The following is a 20,454-nucleotide window of genomic DNA, read 5'->3' on the forward strand; positions in this document are numbered from 1 at the left end:
CTGCCGGAGGCGTTGCGCCGGGCGGCCTTCCCCAGAGCGGCGCGGCGCGGAGCGGCGCGGCGGGTCCGGTACCGGGAGCGGGGAGGGCGCGGCGCGGCGCGGCGGGTCCGGTACCGGGAGCGGGGAGGGCCCGCCGGCCGCGCTCTTCAGCCGCTTGGGAGCGAGCGGGGAAGGGGCCGGTGCGCCGAGGACCGCGCCACCGGGGTGGCTAAACCGGGGCTCTGCAGAGGCCTCCGCCGCGCAGCGGGGCATCCGGAGGACAGGGCCGCTCGGCGCGTCCGGAGCCAGACTCCCATCCGGGGATATGCTGGCGGGATTCGAGCTGCAGCGCCGGCAGGAGCGCGCCAGCGTCCGGCGGGGGCAGCGTGAGGACAAAGCCCCGGGCGCGCCGCTTCCACGCCTGGGAGGCCTCCGTGCGAGCGGTCGTGGGAACGGCGCCGCGGACGGGGGCGCTCTCTGGGCCGCCTGCAGCGCGCTTCGCGGGCGCGTCCAGGGCTGCGGTTCGGGCTGCCGCGCCTGGGCAGGAGCTGGGGGAGCCGGGCAGGTGGAAGGCGGCCGCGGCGGGCCGCGTCCACAAGCGTCGTCGTGGCTGGTTCCCGGGGGAAACGGCGCTGGGGGGAAAGCTTGGCGGGGGTGCCCAAACCGGAAATGGGGGGCGTTCGGTCCCCCTCTTGCCGCAGGCTGGATGGAGCGCCCCGGGGTCGTCCCAGCCGGGAGATCACAGAACGGGGCAACGATCTACTGTGGTGTGGACAGAAGGCCCGACCAGCTGGGCCTCGGGCCTGATCCAGACTGCCCACAGCCCCTCTTATTTCCCCGCCCCAGCAGACCTCCTGCTCTCGCTCCCATCTTAATTTTCAGGAGGTCCCTGATGTGGTGTTGCTCCTGGTAATTGTGGGAAATAAAAATAGCTGCGCCAACCTGAGTCCGGGACTGGCTCTGGGCGAGGCGTTAGTGGTGCATGTCACTGGGGGAACCGGCTGGGGCAGGGGTCTCGTCTGACCCACTCTGTTTCTCTGTCTCTATGCGGTGTTAGGATTAGGGTGCTGTCCCATGCATGTCTAAGCAGGAGAAAAATCCTAGTAGGCTCGGGGCACCCCCTCTCCAAATGGGGTGTCTGGAAATGGGCACAGTATTTGAGGAGAGGTCTTGTCAGGGGAGAATGGAGAGAGCGAGCCCCTCCTGATTTGGAAACAATTTTGCCATGCAAAATTGCCGCAGGAGGTTTCAGTAGCTGCCTTATGCTGCTCTTTCACAGTCAGCTTGTGATCAGCTGCACCTCCGAGCTTGTTTGCACACCTGTGCTGCTGCAAGCCAGGTATCCTTCAGTGTCAGCCATGCTTTTGGTTCCTTTCCCAGCTGAAGCTCTGTGCACTTTTCTCTGTTCGCGTTCTCGGCTCTTTTCTGCTGTCTCCCTAACGAGCAAGAGCAGTGTGAACGCTGCTCTGGCTTCCTGTACCGGAGCCGCCCTTCTGTGCCATCCGCACAACGGGTGACAGGCTGCCCTTCCCTCCCTGCCTTTCAGGAGGGACTTCTTCCACCTGTGCTTTCCTGCGCCTGCACGTTCGGCTTGCTCATCCCAAAGGCTCTTCCTGTCCCTTCTCCTCCATCCATCCTCCCGGAAGACGTTGGCCCAAGGCTCCACGTGGGCATGAAGGTTTGGTCTCGGCCTGCATGACCGAGGGGCCACGGGGGCACGTCCAGGGCAGGGCCAGGGCTTCTGGAGCGGGCCCTTTCAAGGGGCTCCTGATGGGAGGGAAATTCCCAGCCCTGTTCCAGTGCAAAGGGTAACCGAGCAGTTATGGGGATCCCGGCCTGTGCTTTGCTCGTCTTGGGGCAGCCACCTCCAGTCCCTGGCTCAGCAGGGGTTCTGGGCACCCCTGAATGTGAGAATCGGTGCCAAGTGCCTCTGGGCTTTCCTGGCCCTTCTTCAGCTTCAGCACCCAAGAGTGGACCCCATGCTCCCAAGCCACAAGGCTGGTCCTGGTCCTGGACACACGGCAGCCGAAGTTTGCTGCAAAGGCATGCCTGACTCTCCCCACCCCCCACGGGCCACAGCCCCTCGGGCCCCCCTGCCCCCCGTTTCCTGGAGTTCAGCTGCATCAGTGACACCATCCATCTTGCCTCCTCTCATCCTCTGCTGCCCCTTCTCAACCGTTCCCAGCCTCAGGGTCCCTCCTCACCAGGAGGCCAAAGGATTCGAGTTCAGCTTCAGCATCTGTACTCCGAAGGAGCAGTCGGGGCTGGTTTTTTAACTTCGGCAGTGGTCAGCCCCTCCCAGTGCCACGTCGGACAAGCAGGCGGTGAACGAGGCAGCAGCCCCCCCACCGCCCCCAGGCCCTGGCAGGCCAGCTTGGATGTTGCGCTGCTTTCCGCTTGAGGGCATCGGGGCGTGTGCTCCAGAGACCCCCTTCAGCACCTGCCTGCTTCAAACGCAAGCCGACATGGACAGGGGGGGGTGTGGGGGGGAGGACAAGAGAGCACGACAGAGCGGAGCTTCCTTTAAAAAGTTATTTATTAGTCAGGTTTTATCTTATTAGGGTTTTATTAAAGTAAAAATTTTAATTTTTTTGGAAAGTAGTTATGTTCTCCTTTATAAAAAAAGTGTCCCATCCCAGTTACATCGAAGTGATTAAACATGAAGATGTTGCGCACGGCCTGCTGGTGGTGGGCAGGCTTCCCGGGTGCCCCATTCACTCGGGTCGCGAGGTGGAGACGGCCTGGCCACGTGTGCTGATCTGCCCCGGCCTGGCGGTGGACGCTGGATGTGGGCCAGTCCCCCAGGGTTGGCGGCTTGCCCGCTCTGCCCGCTCCGGCCCTGTCCGTGGGCAGCGTGCTGGGGGCGCAGAGGAGCCCCCCAGTAGGGGGCTGGTGCCGGCCGGCGGCCCCACACGGAGGCGTGCGGGCCCGCGGGGACGGAGTTGAGAGGAAGCTGGGCTGACTGGCCGGCGGCTGCTGACCCCAGCCCGAGGGCACAGGGTTCAGGAGCGGGTTAAAGTGCTAGGGCAGTGCCCCCTCCCAGAGCAGCCCACCATGGCTGCAGCACCGAAGGCCCCCCAGGGAGCAGAAGGGGGGCTCCCTGCAGGGTGGCTGTGTAGCACCAGTGAGTGGGAGGGGGGCTGGTTGCGGGTGCGGGGGAGGCACACAACGGCGGCGGTGGCAGCGGTGGTGGTGGTGGTGGTGGTGGTGGTGGTGGTGAAATTTCCGCTTTTCTCAGAGTGGGGGGGGATGTACATTCGAGACCAGGCAGTAGCACCAAAGTTCATGAGGTGAGTAGTGTGCAGTCTGTCCAAGCTATTTCCGCTTGCGTCCGATGCTACCTGCGGGAAAAGGGGGCACGGTCAGGGGCTTGCGACACCAGGGGCCTCGCCTCCCCAGGGCTCCGTGGGCACGCCTTTGCAACCGGCCCTGGGGCAGCTCGGTGGCCACTTCAAACTGGAATGAGCCTTCCAAGGTTATTGGCGAAATAGGGGACACACAGAACTGAATGTCTAATTTCGACTGCAAAAAGAGGGGAAAAAGGAGGCAAATTCACATGCTATTTCAGCTGGGAGAATGAGGCAGAGGAAGCAAAGGCGTGCCCACTTTCAGTTGCAACAGTAAAAACGCAAATGGATGTCCCGTCTGCACTGCAAAAATCTTAATGACAAAACAAAGGAATGTCCCATTTCTATTGCATAAATAGAAAACAAAAATAAATTCATGCACAATTTCTACTGAACCCCCGCCCACCAGAAAAAAATCCACAAATATATTCCCAATTTCTATGGCAAACTGGAACATCTTTAGATATTGGAAAAAACTAAACTTTAAAAGGGGGTTTCTGAAACACATCATTCTTTGAATAACTGTGAAACTGTTCCACAGAACCCCTGAAAAAGGAGGTTTGGTGCCCCCCTCCCGCTCCAGAGTGCCAGTGGGGGTGATTCGGTGCTCCAGTCAATGTAGACCCCCAGGTTGCTTCTGAAGAGCCAGTGACCCAGGAGAGGCGGGCTTCAAACAGGCTGGCCTTCCCCCGCGACCCCCAAGGCTCCCTCCGGCCCAGCGGGGCTGCGGGGGGAGCGCTCAGGCCGCGCAGAGCCGAACTGCCTCGGCCTCCATGCCGCTCCTGGTCCTCGCTGCAGCCGCAGTCAAGCGGCGGAGGATGCGCTGCGCGTCGGAGCCTGGGAGCATTCGCGGGTGTTGAGAGAATTGTGGGCACTCTTCAAATGGCTGCCATGCAGGCGCTGGCTGAGGCGAGCCCAGGCCTGAAACGGCAGCCGTGGCTCGCCCGCTCCCAGAAGGCAATGGGGGGAGGCATCGTCGAGCACCCCTGGGGGGCCCAAGGGGTGGTCTGTGGGCACCCGCGGCCGGGCCGTGCCTCCCTGCTCTCGCGGGGCACCGTGAGAAGCTGCCCCACCGACCCCGGCAGCTCAGCCCCCGGGCCGACAGCGTCGAGGCGGCCGGCTGGCGCACGTACCTCTGTAGCCCAGTGCTTTGTAGGCCTTGGCAGATGCTTCTGTGGGAGGGAAGAAGCAGAGGGTGGCGTGTGCGGGTGATCAGGGTGCGTGGGCAGAGCCTCACCCCCACCCCAGACGCCACTTACCCCCAAGGCCGCCAGCTCCTGCACCTGCAAACCAAAACCAGACGGGGACCCTCGTCAACCCAGTGGGTGCCCTGCCCCGCCGGCCGGCCGGCCCCCTCCCACGCCAAGCCCACCCGCCCCCCGCCCCCCGCCCCGGGGGCGCGCCCGAGGGCCCGTCTCCAGCCCGCTGCCCACCCCACGCGGGGCCCGGCTGGCCCACGCAACGTACCTGGGAAGATGGGGGAGTATCCGAAGCCTTGGCTGCCCGCTGCAAGGAAGGAGGAGGCGTCAGGGGAGCGCCGCGGGAAGGGGAAGCCGGGAGGCGGAGAGCGTCCCCAGAGCAGCCTGGGGCAAGGCCTGGCCCCCCGGCTGGCCCCCAGTGCGTCTGCCGCAGCCTGCGCTTGCCCCCATGGGCGCTGCCCACCCGGGGGGCTCAGCTGCTCCTCCCCGCACCCGACCCAACCAGGGGGTGCTGCCCGCAGGGTTTTGGGCAGGTTCTGGGCTGGACTCCCCACAGAGGAGTCCCCACAGAGGGGGCGGGGGCATGTTGTGCGTCTGGGGCTGACCCTCCAGGGACAGGGCACGGCAAGCCCCTGTGCCTGCGCAGGGGCCGGGACTAAGTGGCACACAGGAAAGCCCCCGAGGAGGTGCAGAGCATCCTCCATCACCACGACGCCCCTGAACAGAGAGGTTTGCAGGTCAGAGCTCCATTTCCCCCGCCCCCGCCTTCAGCGGCCCATCCCAGTGCGCTTGGACAGCAGCCGAGCCCAGCCCAGCCCAGCCCAGCCCAGCCCAGCCCAGCCCAGCCCAGCCCAGCCGGCGCTTGCCCATCCACTCACCCACTAGGGGACCGCCGACCCCGAAACCTGCGGCGACACAGAAAGGCGCCCCGTCAGTGGCGAGGCCCTGCGAGCGGCTGCATGGGGCCGGGGGGGCCAGGGAGGGGGCAGCCCGGTGCCGCAGCAGCCTCCGGAAAACCCGGGACTCGGGCCGTTCCCATGGAACTGCACCCCCTTCCCTGGGGCGTGCGCCTTCTTCCAGAGCCCCACGGGTGGCCCTGCGGACTGTGTTGGCGCTGGCACAGCAGTGGGCACGAACCCCTCCCACGGGAGCCCCCCCCCCCGGCGGGCCGGTCACAGGCACGGCTGGCCCAGCAGTGGCCACCTGGGGGCAAGGGGCGGCCCGTGCCTCTCCACTCCTCTTTCCAGCACTGCCCTCGTCCGGGTCGCCCGCGAGGGGTGTGCGGGGCCATGTCCAGGGACCCTGCTGGGGTGGGACGCCTGCCCCGGCCTGTGATGCTGCCCCACCTGCCAGTCCCTCCCGACCGCACCGCTTACCTGGTTTGGGGGGTTTGCCACCAGCCCCGGGATACTGCAGCCCTGCGTGGCAGAGAGAGAGAAGGTGAGACGCCGGCTGCGCAAGCGAAAGGGGCGCCCGTGACGGACCCCCCCGCGCGATTCAGGACCACCCCCAGGCACCGGGCCGGGGGGGTGGTCACACATCATTGGCTGATCAGAGCTGTTCCCCACCCAGACTAAGTTGGCTGGGGATGATGGGGACTGCAGTCTGCAGACTGGAGAGAGGGCGGAAGGTAGGCAAGGCAGTGCTTAGCAAAACGGCTCCCTGCGTTTCCTTCTCAGATTTGCGCAGCCCGTGAGCCTCTTCGAGGCGCCGTTCACAAGCTGCGATCGCGGCGCTTTTAACCGGACGGTTTTATCTGCAGACCGACGACGGCTTTATGCCGAAACGGCCTGCACGTTGCAGTTTGTCTGGTGGTTGGGGAAGAAATCTTTCAAAATCATTAAACCAGACGTGAAATAGCTGCTCCTTCACTGGGTTGGAATCACAACCCAAAGAAAGCCACTAGTGGATTCTGATCACATATATTTCCTTGCAGCATGACACATGAATATTCCTCGTTTGCCTTTTTTAAGGTGTTAATTTTGTTTCACATATTTGCAAAATGCTCCCGCAAAGTTCAGGTGCAGGGAAGCTCCCTGCCTCCCAAGGGACCCTGTGAAGTACCCCAAGCAAGTTTGGGTCCGCTTCCACGGCCGGGGGGCACAGCTTATCTCACCGCTTCTTCGAAGAAAGAAGCAGTGTGCGCCTTGGACTTCTCCGAAGAAAAAGCGGGATACATGCAGGACCCCCAAGCAGCGCCAAATGGATCGCAGGCCTTCGGAGGTGGAGGTGCTCTCCCTTCTCAGAGCAACTCCCTCTGCGGTGCCGCCATCTTTTCCCTCTTAGCAGGTTTTCCGCTGGGAGGAAAGGATGGACGCAGCCCTGGGCGCTCGGAGGGGGACGCGGCCTTCTCAGGCCCTCCTGCAAAGTTCTGTGTGGGGAAGCAGGTCAGCGGGGCAAGAGCCTTCCAGGAGCAGGTGGGCAGGGTGGCTGGGCTGGGCCAGTGCAGCCCGGCTCCGCATGGAGAGCGGCAGCTCCGGAGGATCGGCAGGGCCCAAACATTCACTGCCCCCAAAAGAGCTTTTCCCCTAAACTTCACGGCTACGCAAGTTTTGAGGGGGGCACAAGGCGAAGGAAAAGGCCGCTGCCGTCTTCTCCCGCAACGTCTCTCCCCACGGGGCCTTACACTCAGGGAACAGACGCTCCGCTGGCTTGGGATGATGGCAGACGAGTTGCAACTCCTTTCAGTAATTTATTGGAGATGATTTACATAAGAAATGAACTGGCTGGCTTTTGAAGTTTAATCAACGCCCCTGATTATTCCTAAAATTGCACACAGAAAACTGCACGTACAGAGTTTAGGTGGCTGCGTGGCCTGGGGGCCGACTCTTTTCCACTCCTGGAACGCCCGTCTGCATCACTGAGTTCTTGGCAGAGTCAAGAGCTCTGCACTGACCCCCCCCCCCCCCCCAAAGTGCCCCAGATGGGAATGTCCGCACGGACAACCATGTTCCCTCTCGGCAGGCCTGGGCCCGGCGGCCACGGAGCCTGTGCATCTTTCTCACTGCCATAAGCAGGGACAGGGGAGGGAAAGAGGCCTCCCGAACCCCAGGGAGCCGCGTCTACACACCAGGTGCCAGCCCTCCGGCCCCCAGGCCACCATAGCTGGGTCCTGCCACTCCAGGGGTGCCAAATCCTCCTCCTGCACCACCTCCGAGGCCTGTGGGAAAAAGCGGGAAGAACTCAGGAGCCCACCGTGGTCCCCTGGAAGCCCCGGGCGCACCGCGGTTGCCACCCACCCCCGGGGGGCCCCGGATGGAGGCAGCAGTGTTTCGGCGGCTTGGCAAGCCCTTCTGGCTGCTGCCTTTCCCCGGGAGCCACTGTTTGGCCAAGCCACACGACGCAGCGCTGGGAACGGCCCGTGCCCTCCAGGCCCGGCCGCTGCGCGGGGGCAGCAGAGCTCAGAGGCAGCAGAGGAGGGGTGCCTGGCTGACGGGAGAGCCCTGCCCCCTGGTCCGTGGACCTGGCGTGGGTGGCCCGAGAGAGCCCCACACAGCAGCTGGGCTTTCCAAAGGGTGAGGGAGGGGCACGCCCGGTGCTAGAGCAGGGAAGCCCCCCAGCCACTTGCATTTGCCCCGAGGAGCCCCCCCGCGGCCTTACCCGGCACACCGGCACCGCCCAGACCAGCTCCTGGGACTCCTGTCAGGGAACGGAGCAAGTCTCAGCAGAGCACCTCTCGCCGCGAGCCTGCGGGCACGCCCGGCCCCCCCTCCGACGACAGGCGGCTGCCCCCCCGCCGGGCTGGGCCGGCCAGCCGCACGCCTCCTGCCCAGCTGCCTTCGGCCCTGCCGCCAACGAAAGCGGCCCGAGAGCCTCCGGAGAGCACAGGGCCAGCCCCTCTGCCTCCCGGACTCGGCTCACACCCTGCGTGCCACGCAAGCTCAGCCTTGACGCACCTTTCCCAGTGGCACCGTCTCTGCCTTCAAGGGAGGGGCGGCAAGGGGGGGTGCCCCGCTCGCAGCCACGCAGGGGCGGCGGATGGACAGAGGGGCGACCAGAAAGCCTTGCGGCCCGGGAGGCGGCCCTGGAGAGCTGCCCCCCGAGGGCGGGTGGCCCCACCGCGTGCTCCGTCTGGGGTGGGCCGCAGGGCAGGTGGGCAGTGTCCCGACCGACCGGGCTCCTGCACTGCGCCCCGGCCTGGGAACGGCCTGAGGCTCGCAAGGTCCCGGGACCAGCAAAGCCGGCCTGGGACACGTGCCCCTCGAGTGGCGACAGCGGGCCGCCCCTGTGCACCCGGGGCTGGGCCCGCCAGCGTGCAGCATGCGGATCGAAGGCACGGGCTGGGAACGGGGCTGGACCGCTCGCCTGCAAAGGGGTGGAGGGCAGGCGCTTCCCAGTGGGCGATGCTGTGGGGGCCACGGGAGCCGTTTTCCGAAGGAGAGGCTAAGCTAGTGGAGCGACCAATCCCCCTGCAGCGCCAGCCTCGTATGCCAAGCTGGCGCTCCGCCTGGGAGCATGACAAGCCACGTGGCAAGGGCGTTCTTCTCCCCACACGTACCATATTTAGGCGGCTTGGCCCCCGGGTACACTCCAATCTGGGGGATTCCTGTGGGAGGATCGGAGACAGCCCTGGTCAGAGCCTCTTCCTGGCAGCTGCCTTTGGCCTCCAGATGGGACTGGACTGGCCACACCGCCAGAGCTGCCGGAGTGGCCCTGGGTGGCCCGGGAGGAGCCAGGGCGTACCTGCACCGGGCACGACTCCGCCACCGGGCACGACTCCGCCACCGGGCACAACTCCGCCACCGGGCACGACTCCACCTCCCGGCACGACTCCGCCTCCCGGCAAGACTCCGCCTCCCGGCACGACTCCACCTCCCGGCACGACTCCACCTCCTGCAGCCCCTAGGCAGAAATGGACGACGTTTCAAGTTAGGCGGATGGGTTTCCCACCGAGAAGATGCTCGCAGCAGTTCTGCAGGCTCCACCGAATGCCACTTTAATGGCAAGAACTTCGTTCTGTGCATCACGGCATCCCTGCACTGCCTCTGCAGCTGGTCCCTTTGCTTGGTTCCAGCCCCGCATCCTCCCCATGGCACAGGGGCTGGGAGGGCAGAACCGCTCCCAGGCCAAAGGGTGGATCCTCGCTGGAGCAGCTCTCGCAGGCCAAGCCACAGGAGTGGCCCAAAAACCCCGGCACCCCGGCGTGCCGCAGCGGGAAGTGCTCCCTGCTCGTCTCGGAGCCTTTTGCAATGCACCAGTCTGGGAAAGAACCAAACGGCTGGCGACAGGGACAGAGGAACGGGGCCCGGGGAAAGGGCATGGCCTCTGGGGAGCTCCAGCGGCCACGGGAACGCCGAACTGGGGCCCCGTGCAAGTCCCTCAAGGACGCCTCTCTGGCGCAGCTGCTTGGAAGAGGGCCTGCTGGAGGGCCCCCGCTGCGGACACCGCTCCCGCCCAGCTGGGGTGTGCCCCTCAGTGGGTCCGCTGCGACTGGACCCGGCCTCAGAGCCCAGGGACCTGCAGACCCAGGCCCCAGAAACAGCCACCTTCGGGGCCGCAGGTGATGGGGCACAGCGCACCCCACGTCAGCGCCCGTCCCCGCTGGGAGAGAAAACCATGAAGAAGATTGAAATGCCATCTTCTAAGAGGCGAGGTGAAAAAGATGCGTCTTCGTAACTTTTTTCAAGCCGGGCAACTGGCCCATCCCGAATGGCAGGAGCAGCATGAGGGAAAGCCCCGCCACGGGGGCCAGACCGCCTGGCCTCAGGGGGCCCCATGCCCGCAAAGGGCCTCTTGCGCAGGCCTCACGCCCGGTCAGCGTGGCCCCTTGGGTGTCCGGCTCTTCGGGCCGCGACCATTAGGGCCCCCGCTTGGCCGGAGCCTGGGCAGGGCTCGGCTCCCAGGGCAGGCCTTGCACGCCACGGCCGGCGGCCAACCCGCTTGCGCCCACTGGGCCTTCTGGGCGGCTCTCGAGGGAAGCCCCACACACTGCACCTCTGCGCCCAGGCCAGCACGCTCCCTCCGCCTTGTGGCCACCCTGTGAATGGGTGGCAGAAGGCCCTTTCCTTCACAGCCCTGCTCAGCACCTGGTAGTCCAAGCTGCGGCTTCCCTAGGAAAGAGATCGACCTCTTGGCTGGTCTCCATCTCCTCCTCCTCCTCCTCCTCCGTTCTATTTTCCCAGGCATGGTTATCTTCCCCAGGGAGTCTTGTCTTCTCATGATGTGCCTGAAGTCCCAACTGCTTCGATTTTTGCTTCCGGGGAAAGTTCTGGCTTGATTTGATCCCAGATCCACCTGCTTATCTTTCTGTCAGTCCGGGGTATTCCAGAGCTCTCCTCAGCACCCTGCTTCGAACACCCGAATCCTGTTTCCACGCAGCTGCTTCCTTTCTGCCAGCTTTCTTCACTGCCCAGCTTTCACATCCACCCACCGTGGTCAGGAATACAGCAGTGTGGGTGATCTTGGGCATGCTCCCCTGAGAAACTGCCTTCAGCTTGAGCATCTTTTGCAGTTCTTTCATTGTTGCCCTTCTAAATCTCAGTGTTCTTTGAATTTCTTTGCCCTTTGAATCAGTGACTGAGCTGAAGTCTGTAAAATCTTTCAATCTCTCCATTATTGACACTAAAGCTGCGCGATTCCGCTTTCATCATGACCTTAATTCTTCCGATGTGCAGCTGCAAACCTGCTTTGGCACTTTTTATTTCACTTTCCTCAGGAGTTGTTTCAATCCATCGGTTTTTCCACCAGTAAAACAGTATCATCTGCATATCTTAAAGTGCTGAAGTATCTTCCACCAATTTTCACTCCTCCCTCTAATTCTAATCCAGCCCTCCTTATGACTCGTACTGCAGTTAGGGAGATAAATTACATCCTGCTCTGACATCTCCGTGTATGGGAAACCATTCTGTGCTCACAGCAGTTTCTTGTCTGTGTTGCATGTTTCACATCAGGACAAAAAATTGTGGAGGCGCAACCGTTTCTTTCAAGACTACCCATATCTGCTCGGGATCCACACGGCCAAAGCGGCTTTGAAGCACAGACCGATCTGCTCCCGAAATTCTTTGGTGTGCTCTAGTATATGCCTGCTAAAGTATAGTTGTGATATGACTCTGGACGCCTCTTCAGAATCCCGCTTTCTGCTTCATACAGGGAACATCCTGTGCACAATTTTGCTGGCATGGGAAATCAGCGCGACGATCCAGCGGCTGCAGCACCGCCTGCATCTCCTTTCTCGGGGTTTGGAATGCATGTTGAACATTGGAGGCTGAGGGTCATCTGTGGTGACCAGATTTGTTGGCATGTTCATGTTGGGATTTGGCTTGATCAGCCAGGAGCGGCTCTTCAGCATCCCGCCAGCTCTGGGCACCTGCTTCTTGCAGGCGGGTTCAGAGCAGCTTTCCCTTCATTTTCTGATATTCCAGGCTCTTCCTAACTGGATCTCCCTTCAAAGGGACCTGGCATCCTTTCCTCTTTTCTGCAGAATATATTGTTTCCGCCTTCTCTTTATTTCCTCTTTGTCAGACGGCATGTCGCCATTTGTCTTTCAGCATGTCTAACCTTGGTTTGAATGTCCTGGTTCTTCTGGAAAAGCTGTCCTGGCCGTGCAGGGGACTGCGGGGTGTGGATGCTGGGGGCTGAAGCATCAAGTGACTTTCCCTCCGTCATCGGCTCACTGACAGAACCTGCTCGAGGGCGCTGGCCTGCAGCGGCGCAGCCACACTCCAGAGAAGGCACCAATCCCCGCGAAAGGCACCTGTGCACCGCGAGCCGATGGGGAACGCCCACAGTGTGGCCTGCGGCCTTCTTATTTTCTGCATTTTTTAGGAACAAGTGGTGCTAAATCAGGGAAAAAACCCTGCCGACACATCCTCAGAACCCGCCTGCTGTGAACTGGCGGGCTGGAAGGGCAAGCCCGGCGGCACGCGCTGTGGGTGGCTCGCACGCCTCCAGAGGCAACTGGCGGCTCCTCGTGCCGATCCCGTGGTGTTTGCTCCTGGTGGTGCGCACAGCGAGGAGGAAGGCATGGCTTCCACAGACGAGCCTGGTGGGCGGGGGGCTGCGGGGAGGGGAGACCTGCGCGAGACTCACCGTACTTGGCTGCCTTTGCCGCTGCTTTGGCTGCCGCGGCTGCTGGGACGGAGCCGGGCCCTGAGGGGCAGATGGAGAAGTCAGCACGCACGTCGCGCCGAGGGCCGCCTGGGGGCGGGCACGAGCTAGCGAGGCCCTGGGCCATGGCAGGCCGGGCACACTGCCCGGCCGGAGGCCCTGCGGCTCCACGGGCGTCCCGGGAACGACGCGCGGCTCCGTCGCAGCACACCCCGACGTGGCCGGGCAGCTGGCCCCTCCGCGAGGCAGCGGGGGACAGCGCTGCGCCACCGGAGGCACACGCTGGGCGGGCAGGGCGGGCCGCAGAGCGGCTTACCTACACCGGCTCCGCCGCCTCCTAGCCCGATTCCGGTAACGATACCGAGCCCGACACCGGTGCCGGCGGCCTGCCCCAGGCCCCTCGCACCTGCTTGGACAAAGCCGGGGTGAGGAGAGGCACCCCCCGGGCGCCCGTGCTAAGCAGAAGAGGCTTCCAGTCCGTGCCAAGCTGCTGCCTGAGGCGGAGGCCTCTCCACTGCACCCCCGGCCGGCAAGCGCCCGCCGCGCTCTCCCCAGCCAGCCCCCGGAGGGGAGCCATCCAGCGGCACAGCGCCACGACTCCCCTGGGCGCAGAGAGGCAGCTCTGCACAGGCGCAAGGTGGGGCTGGGAGCCCCGGACTCCACAGAGCTGCCCGGCCCCCTCTCTGTGCCGCCCCATCTCGGCAGGCACCCGCCGCTCGGGGCGCCCCCTTTTTGTGGGGGCGCTCGCATGGTTTCCCAGGGATGGCAAAGCATTGGCCAGTGCCTCCCCACCGCCTCCATGGGCCTGAGGGGGAAGCAGCCCCCTACCGTATTTCGCCGCCTTCATGGCTGCTTTTGCTGCAGAGGCCGCTGCTGCTGCGCCTCCTGGAGCTGAGGAGAGAGAAGGACAGGGCGAGGCTCAGGACCGCCCGCACCGATTCTGCTTCATCGTCCGGTGGGTCACGGGGCGGTGGAGGCACAGCTGACGCGGACGGATGTGTTGCGGAGGGGTGCAGTGGGTGATGGGGGCAGCCTGATGCGTCTGGGGGGCCGAAGTCCTTCAGATTGGGGCAATTCCACTCCGGAGCAGCTCTTGGGAGCCGCATCCTGGGGCGGAGGGGGCACCGGGGGGGGGCACCAGCACCATGCCATGCAAAGCTCTGCAGCCAGGCACGGCCTCGGCCCCTTGGGAAGGCGGGCGGGCGCACAGCCCAAGAAACCAGCAAGCCACCAGCATTTTGGAGGGGGACCCAGGCGGCCCCGGGCCTTCACCGCTGCCACCGGGGGTGCTCCGGAGGGCCAGATCGGGGCGGCCACTGCCCCCAGCGTCAGCAGGGCTGGGTGCGCACCTCCTCCCAGAATCGCTTCGGGACCTTCGGGGCTCCCTTGAAGCCCAGGCTGAAGACTGGGGTGGGTGCACTGCCCACGGATGTCAAGGCCACCCGCCTCCCCTGCCGGGCGGCGCGCTCAGGAGGGAGGGGCTGTGGCGCATCGGCAAGCCCAGCCTACCTATCTGGCTAAGTCCAACGCCTCGGGGTGCGACTCCCCCCGGTGCGACTCCCCCAGGTGCGACTCCCCCGGGTCCTACCCCTCTGGAGATGGGCACCAAAGCAAGTGGCCCGTAGCCAGGGGCCACTCCAGTCCCTAAAGCAAAGGCCGGGAGAAAGGGTCAGCTGAGGAAGTGCCGCTCCTGCCGCGCTTCGCTCGCTGTGGCCTGCGCGCCATTTTCCTGGCCCCGGCCAGTTTCATCTGCGGGAAGAGAATGGTGCGCCGGGGCCCTCCGAAGAGGCACCTGCGACTTGGGGTCCCCCCTCCCCGCTGCCTGATTCTGGGCGTCCTGAAATGTCAGCCACCCCCGTCTGGCGTGATGATCGCTTCCCCCATGTGGGAGTTCCAGCCTAGCGCATCGGGGAGCGCTGGGCCCAGGGACGACGCTCTGGGTGCTGCCTCCCACGGCTGGCTGGGGCGCCCCGGCTCATAGCAAGGGGGAGGCGGGGGGCTCCCTGTCACAGCTTCAGCACATGGGGCAGAAGGCCCTCTAAGCTCAGCTGACTGGCCCAGGCGCCTGGGGGTCCGGAGTGCCTGGCGGCAGCGTGGACAGTCGCCAACAGTAGCCAGGACAGTGCCTGTTCATTGACGAGCGTCGCCTAAACGAGACAGGAGGAGCCCAGCCCTCCGCACGCACGGACGTGTCTCTGCGCAGCGTCTCCCTCCTCCAGCCGGGCCCGGGGGCCGTTTCAGAGAGCAGTCCCGGGGTCTCTGGAGGCCCTGTCGCCAGCCTCGGTGGCTACTGCTGTGGGGCTGGTAGGAGCGGCATGGGGGGCTTCAGGGGGCCTCCCTGGGCTGCCCCGACCTCGGCCTGCAGTGTGCTTCCTGTACCCGATCCGGCCGTTCACAGGGCCCTGCGCCCCCACGTTCAAATGGCCCCAACGACTCTCACGGGGCCCCTGGGCCACGGCAGAAGGCGCGGCTCGCTCACCATAGGCTGCCGCCTTCGCCGCCGCCTTCGCGGCCGCCGCCGCACTCCCAGGTCCTGTTGGCACACAGGGACATTAGGAAGCGCTTTCGGCTGCACCCCCCCCACCCCACCCCCGGCCCCTGCAGCGAGCTTGCATAGCAGGAGTTTGTCCACAGAGCGAGGCTGCTGGGGATCCACCCAGGGCCTCCTGCACGCAGAGCAGGGGTCTGCCACTGGACTGCGTTTCTCCCTCAAAACTAAAGGAGGATTCTAGTCCTCATGGTTCTGAATTAAGCAAAAGAGGAAAGCAGGAAGGTGTGTTCTGCTGCCTCGGCCCCTTTGGCCCATCCAGCCCGGTACAGCCGGCAGCGCTGGGTTGTGGTGGCAGCAGAACCCCCGGCTTTTCGCAGGAGTTCTTCTGACTTCACCATGAGATGCTGCTGCAAATGGAGCCCGCTGCTTCCTGCACGCAAAAAGGAGCTACGCCCCCTCCAAAGACAGAGTCCTGGCCCAGGCAGGGCCCCGTGGCGCTCCTCTCCTCCTCTCAGCAAGAGGAGCGGAGAAGTCAGGCTGGGTGGATCTCCGGGGCTGTGCATGGCCCCTAGAGCCCCTGAGGAGAGCCTGGAGGCCACGGAGCCGTCCAGAGCGCACGCCAGGCAAGCACCGGTGAGCAGCAGTGGCGCTGCGGCCCCTCGGGCAGCTGGGCGCATCACGACTGCCCCGTCGCCATGTCCTGGAGGCAGGTCTGGGAAGGCAGGCCAGTGTGGGGCCACGCCAGCAACGCTCTCCTACCGGCTTCCTTCCCTCCTGGGAAACAGAGCTCCGGAGGGGCGTGGGGCAGCCGTTGCCTGTTCGAGAGCAAACCAGGTGGCGGCAGAAAGCCGCCCGGGAGCCCGACTCCCCTCCCCTGAGTGCACGATCCAGCGGCTGGTTTGGCTTCCTGAACGGCGTGCGCCAGAAAACCCACACTTGCTCCCTCTCCCCACCCAGGGGTGCTGGAGAAAGTCACAACAGATGCAAAGTGGCTGAGCCCTCTGTGCATCCGACTCCCGGGCCTGCACCACGAAGCTGTTTCCCAGCCACGTGGCTTCGCTGGATGTGTGGGCTGGTATCTTGCTTCGGGCAGGGGACTGCACAGAGGCCCTCGTGCGAATGCGCACACATGCAAGTGCGTATGAGCACAATCACATGCTCACGGATACATGCATGAATAAGCTGCGTGCTTGCAAGCAAAAGCAACAGTTCTTCAGAGTCATCAATCCAATGAGCAGAAAAAGGCACCCAACAGTCTGCAGACACAGAATGGGCTGGGCAGAAACCGTCCCTTCCGGTCTTTGAAATGTTGCAGTTTCTGGCCATCTAATTTCAGCCTTCCTGTTGCTGCATTCTGCCCTCTCGGAAACACTTGCCCGAGCCATCGCAAATTAGCGAGAGATCTCCGAGGACTTCCACCCTGCCCTCTGCCCACCGACCTGGGATAGCTGGAAGGCCGATGCCACCTGGGATGCCCCCAGCTCCAACGCCAAGGCCGCCTCCAACACCAACGCCACCTGGGCCGACTCCGACGACACCTGGAACGCCTCCGACGCCAGCCCCACCTGGAACGCCTCCGATGCCACGCGGGAGCAGTCCTGGGAGAGAAGACATGAAGCTGGAGGGCTCGTTCCCACACGCGATCTGTTGAGCATCTCTGGGTGGGCTCGGCTCTGTGCACGGTGGGAACCAACCCAGGGCAGCCCCACGGAGAAGCCGTTGGTGCGTTTCCGCACGAGCCACTGCTCTGGGCTCATCTTCCCATCCACCCCGTCTTGGAGGCAAGACACATCCCTGTGGCTCTGCAGTGGGTCGTGCAGCCTCCCTGGAAGCAGCGCTGCGTCTCAGCAAGCAGCTTTCACGGGGTTCCTTTTGCCCCCCTGCATGAGTTGCTGCTCTGCACTGGCCTCCCTGAATGAGGCCACACTGGCTGCTACTGGCTCCTCCAGCCACCATGAGAAGGGTGACGGCTTTATTATTCTGGCGATGCCTTATTATTTTTCTTTATTATTATTATTATTCAGAATGCATTATTCTGGTTTTGCCACTGGGGAGGAGTGGTAAGTGGGAGGACATGGCACATGCTCCCAAACACTGGAAAAAGTAGGCTGATTCGAGCTCTTCTGAGCCTATGCGTTGCCTGGGTATAACTTGCCCATCTTAAGGACTAGGAACTTGGAACTGACACTGAGCTTGTCCAGACACTGAACAGAGCAGCGAAGCTGGGTGGAACCACACGATGTGACTCCCCCCCCCCCCTTCCCCCTGCTGAGCAACTCAGGAAGCCTTACCATATTTTGCTGCTTTTGCAGCTGCAGCCGCCGCCGCCGCCGGACTCACCGCTGGCACAGAAAAGCAGACAAGAAATGGGTAGGTGATCACACAGGGCAAGCTTTGGAGACGGATGCCAAGCAGGTAGCATGCAAGGACACTGCTGCTGCTCCGGCGGGGAAGAGCGGCGACCGCTTCCGCAGGCCTGCGTGCCCGGTCAGGTGGGAGTGGGGTGGGCCAGAGACTGCCGTGGGGAGGGACCCTTTCCACGGAAGGGAGGGCTGCACTTCCAGCCGGAGCAGCTCGTGGGGCAGGTCCTAGCGGTGGGCAGGGCAGAGGGCAACGGGGGCAAAGATGCCGAGCGTGCGGCTCCCGTCGCGCTGCCTGTGCCTGCGAGGGGTGGGGGAGCCCCACCCGGCCGCGATCCAACGCAGCCGGAGGGCACCGGGAGTGGGCTGCGAGTCCCTCCCACCCTCACGGCCAACGCTGTCCTCACCGGGCGGGAACCGAGCGCATGGCCCCTCCTTCTCAGAGTGTGGTCTGCACCCCAGGCGTGAGGCTTGGAGGACTGGGGAGACAGCCCTCCCGACACAGCTCGGCACGCCCTGCCCCCCGAAGGGGCTCTCGCAGGGACTCCCGGGGGGCCACACGGCCGTGAGGCCCGGGCCTCGAGGGGCAAATGCGGTGGCGACCCGCCCGCCCGCCTACCTCCGGCTCCGGGTCCTCCAAGGCCTGCTCCAATCCCGGGAGCGATGCCAGGCAGGCCGCTGACCCCGGGGGCCACACCTGGGACCCCGGCACCGCCGATGCCCGTCCCGGGAACAGCTCCGGCGCCTGTGCAGGGAGAGGAGGAGCAGTCACCCGGACGGCGGTGCGGATGGCCGTGCGAGTCGGGCGCGCCTCCTCAGTCCCGAGGAGGAGGAAGGGGCCCTGCGCAGACGAGGCACCTCCACACCGCTTGCCCTCACGCACGATCGGCGGCGGTTCCTGGTTCCTCCAACACGTACGTAAGCAAGCAAGCACCGTAGGGACGCTGCGGGTGCCTTTCCGGTCTGTTTCCATGCATGCAGCCAAAGTGCCTCTGCCAATATTGCACCGCAGGGAGCCTGGTGACGGAGATGCGCTCCAGGGTGCCGAGAAGGGTTGGGGGGCAAGGGCGCCCGGCGGAGACGGGGGGGGGTGCAGCAGCCGCGGTTGCCCCCCTCATGCCCCCCTTGCCTTGCCAGGGGAAATGCCAGGCTCAGGCACGGCCAGGGTCCCCGGGGGGCAGCCGTGCCTCACCCACACCCTGGAATGCCCCCCAGCACCAGCTCCAAAGACGGACTTCGGGCTTGGGGGCTCAGGCGGCGTGGTTGCTGCCCCCGGCCGCGAGGGCGGGCCCTCTGGGGCCAGACCCCGCTCCGGCTGGCCCGGCTGTGTTTCCGAGGCCGTGGCTTGGACCCCGAGCCGCCCTGTGGCCCGGATGACGTCAGGAGGGCAGGGGGCTGCACTCGGGGGGGGGGGCACGAGATGGGGAGGAGCCAGTATCTCAGCCTGCGAAATTCCCTTTCGGCTGTGCAGGGGCTCTGTGAAAGGGCGCCTCAAGAGCAACTCCCGCCTTTCGCTGTTCCGGCGATGGCGGCTGAGCGAGGGGTGTGCCTGCTGCGCCGCGCATCTAAGGCCAGAGCCAGCGTGGCGCCATGGGAAAGCATGTGGGGCTGGGACTGGGCCCTGCTCAGCCAGGGGGCCCACTTGGCACTCTCTCAGCCCGGCCTCCCTCACAGGGCTGTTGTTGTGGGGAAAAGCCAGGGAGCAGCAGGAGGAGAAGGACGGAAGCCGGTTTGAGGTCCGTTTCCACTCTTGTTGCTAGAAAACCCCCCACCCAGTATCTCTAGGTTTCTTGGACAACCACATCCAGAAACCATACTGGTAAGGGCTGATGGGGACTGAAGTCCAAAACATTTGGAACCGGGAAGCAGGTGTGCGCTCACATGTAGCCTTTCCCTCCCCAGCCGATCTTTCTCAAAATAATTTTTTTTCTTTAATACAATTTTGATTTAAGCATTGATTAATAAAATATTTCAATGTGGGGTTTAAAAGGCCTGAAAAGGGAACCGACTACCTCCCCTCCTCCGCATTTTTTGGCCTCCCCCAAAAGTTTAGGCTGGCCACAGGCCTGGCCAGCAGGGTCCACTAGAGGGCAGTCTCCACCGGGCACAGGCTTGGGCCATGGGGCAGCAGACTTTCCAGCCCCCATGGCCCCCCAGCCCAGAGAGCAGAGGAGAGCTGCCCAGGGACTGGCAGGGAAAGGCAGCCATTGCTGGGGCCGGGGCCGGCCAGCCCCGTTTCTGCCTTCTTCACAGCAATGCCAGAGCCACATTCTTGATCCCTAACTCGGGTCTGATTCTGTACAGACACTGCAAGCGTCTTTAATATTTTCAAAACGTTTTCAGGATGCAGAGTGCCCTTGGCCTGAAACTGAGTCACGCCGACCTGCCTGCCTGGGATGCAGAGGCATCTGACGCATGCAAGGGCACCATGTGGGGGAAGACGGAGGAAACCGTCAGCTAAGCAAACCCGGGACAAGAGGCGCATTTGGTGCAGCGCCGCAACTCCAGGAGTTTTCTGCGCTTGCTCTGGCGTAAAACAGCAACGATGGTTGCGGAGAAGCACAACGGACTTGAACAGTGAAAAAGGCAGAAGGCCAGCTCCAGCGACTGGTTGCGGGAGGGCCCCAAAATCAGCGAGAAAGAGGGGCAGAGCCATCAGCATCGGGGCTCGGCTTGGGGCGGAAGCCTCTGCCGCCCTGCCACCTGCCGCCACAGTGCAGGCCAGACTCGGGTCCCGGGGCCAGGCCAAATGGGGTACTGGCTGCCACCAGCAGCCGCACCGTCGCAGCCCCCGGGCTCAGCGGGACGTGGCCTTGCCCCCCCCCCCGGTCAGCAGGGGGCACCTCAGGCATCCCCCTCCCTCTGAGCTAAGCGGCGGCCCTCCAGCCAGGCAAAGCCCCTCCTCTGTCCCCACGGGGAGGGTGTGCGGCCTGTGCAGCCGGGATGGAGCCGCAGCACGCATGGACCCTGCCAGAGGTGCAGTGGGGGCCCCGGGGGGGCCTGCGCTGCGGAGGCTCTGCTGGGCCACTGAC

The 20,454-nt window shown here is 64.1% G+C and overlaps 1 protein-coding gene across 1 annotated transcript in view; it reads right to left on the reverse strand.

Moving 5' to 3' along the window:
- Nucleotides 1-2,497: 2,497 nt before the first annotated feature.
- The window catches only part of ELN (elastin), a 64,895-nt gene continuing 46,938 nt past the window's right edge, over nt 2,498-20,454 (reverse strand). Inside the window, exons 18-35 of the mRNA XM_044456091.1 lie at nt 18,042-18,167; nt 17,354-17,404; nt 16,502-16,660; nt 15,051-15,104; nt 14,081-14,215; nt 13,400-13,462; nt 12,888-12,977; nt 12,554-12,613; nt 9,209-9,367; nt 9,024-9,071; nt 8,126-8,164; nt 7,596-7,685; nt 5,902-5,943; nt 5,404-5,430; nt 4,794-4,832; nt 4,586-4,609; nt 4,460-4,498; nt 2,498-3,320 (exon numbers count right to left, since the gene is read on the reverse strand). Coding sequence (XP_044312026.1) covers nt 3,295-3,320; nt 4,460-4,498; nt 4,586-4,609; nt 4,794-4,832; nt 5,404-5,430; nt 5,902-5,943; nt 7,596-7,685; nt 8,126-8,164; nt 9,024-9,071; nt 9,209-9,367; nt 12,554-12,613; nt 12,888-12,977; nt 13,400-13,462; nt 14,081-14,215; nt 15,051-15,104; nt 16,502-16,660; nt 17,354-17,404; nt 18,042-18,167 — 1,271 coding nt within the window. The 3' untranslated portion in view covers nt 2,498-3,294. The remainder of the gene's footprint in view (nt 3,321-4,459; nt 4,499-4,585; nt 4,610-4,793; nt 4,833-5,403; nt 5,431-5,901; nt 5,944-7,595; nt 7,686-8,125; nt 8,165-9,023; nt 9,072-9,208; nt 9,368-12,553; nt 12,614-12,887; nt 12,978-13,399; nt 13,463-14,080; nt 14,216-15,050; nt 15,105-16,501; nt 16,661-17,353; nt 17,405-18,041; nt 18,168-20,454) is intronic.

The sequence above is a fragment of the Varanus komodoensis genome, unplaced genomic scaffold, assembly GCF_004798865.1.
Source record: "Varanus komodoensis strain SLA01 unplaced genomic scaffold, ASM479886v1 scaffold81, whole genome shotgun sequence".
NCBI classification, from domain to species: Eukaryota; Metazoa; Chordata; class Lepidosauria; order Squamata; family Varanidae; genus Varanus; species Varanus komodoensis.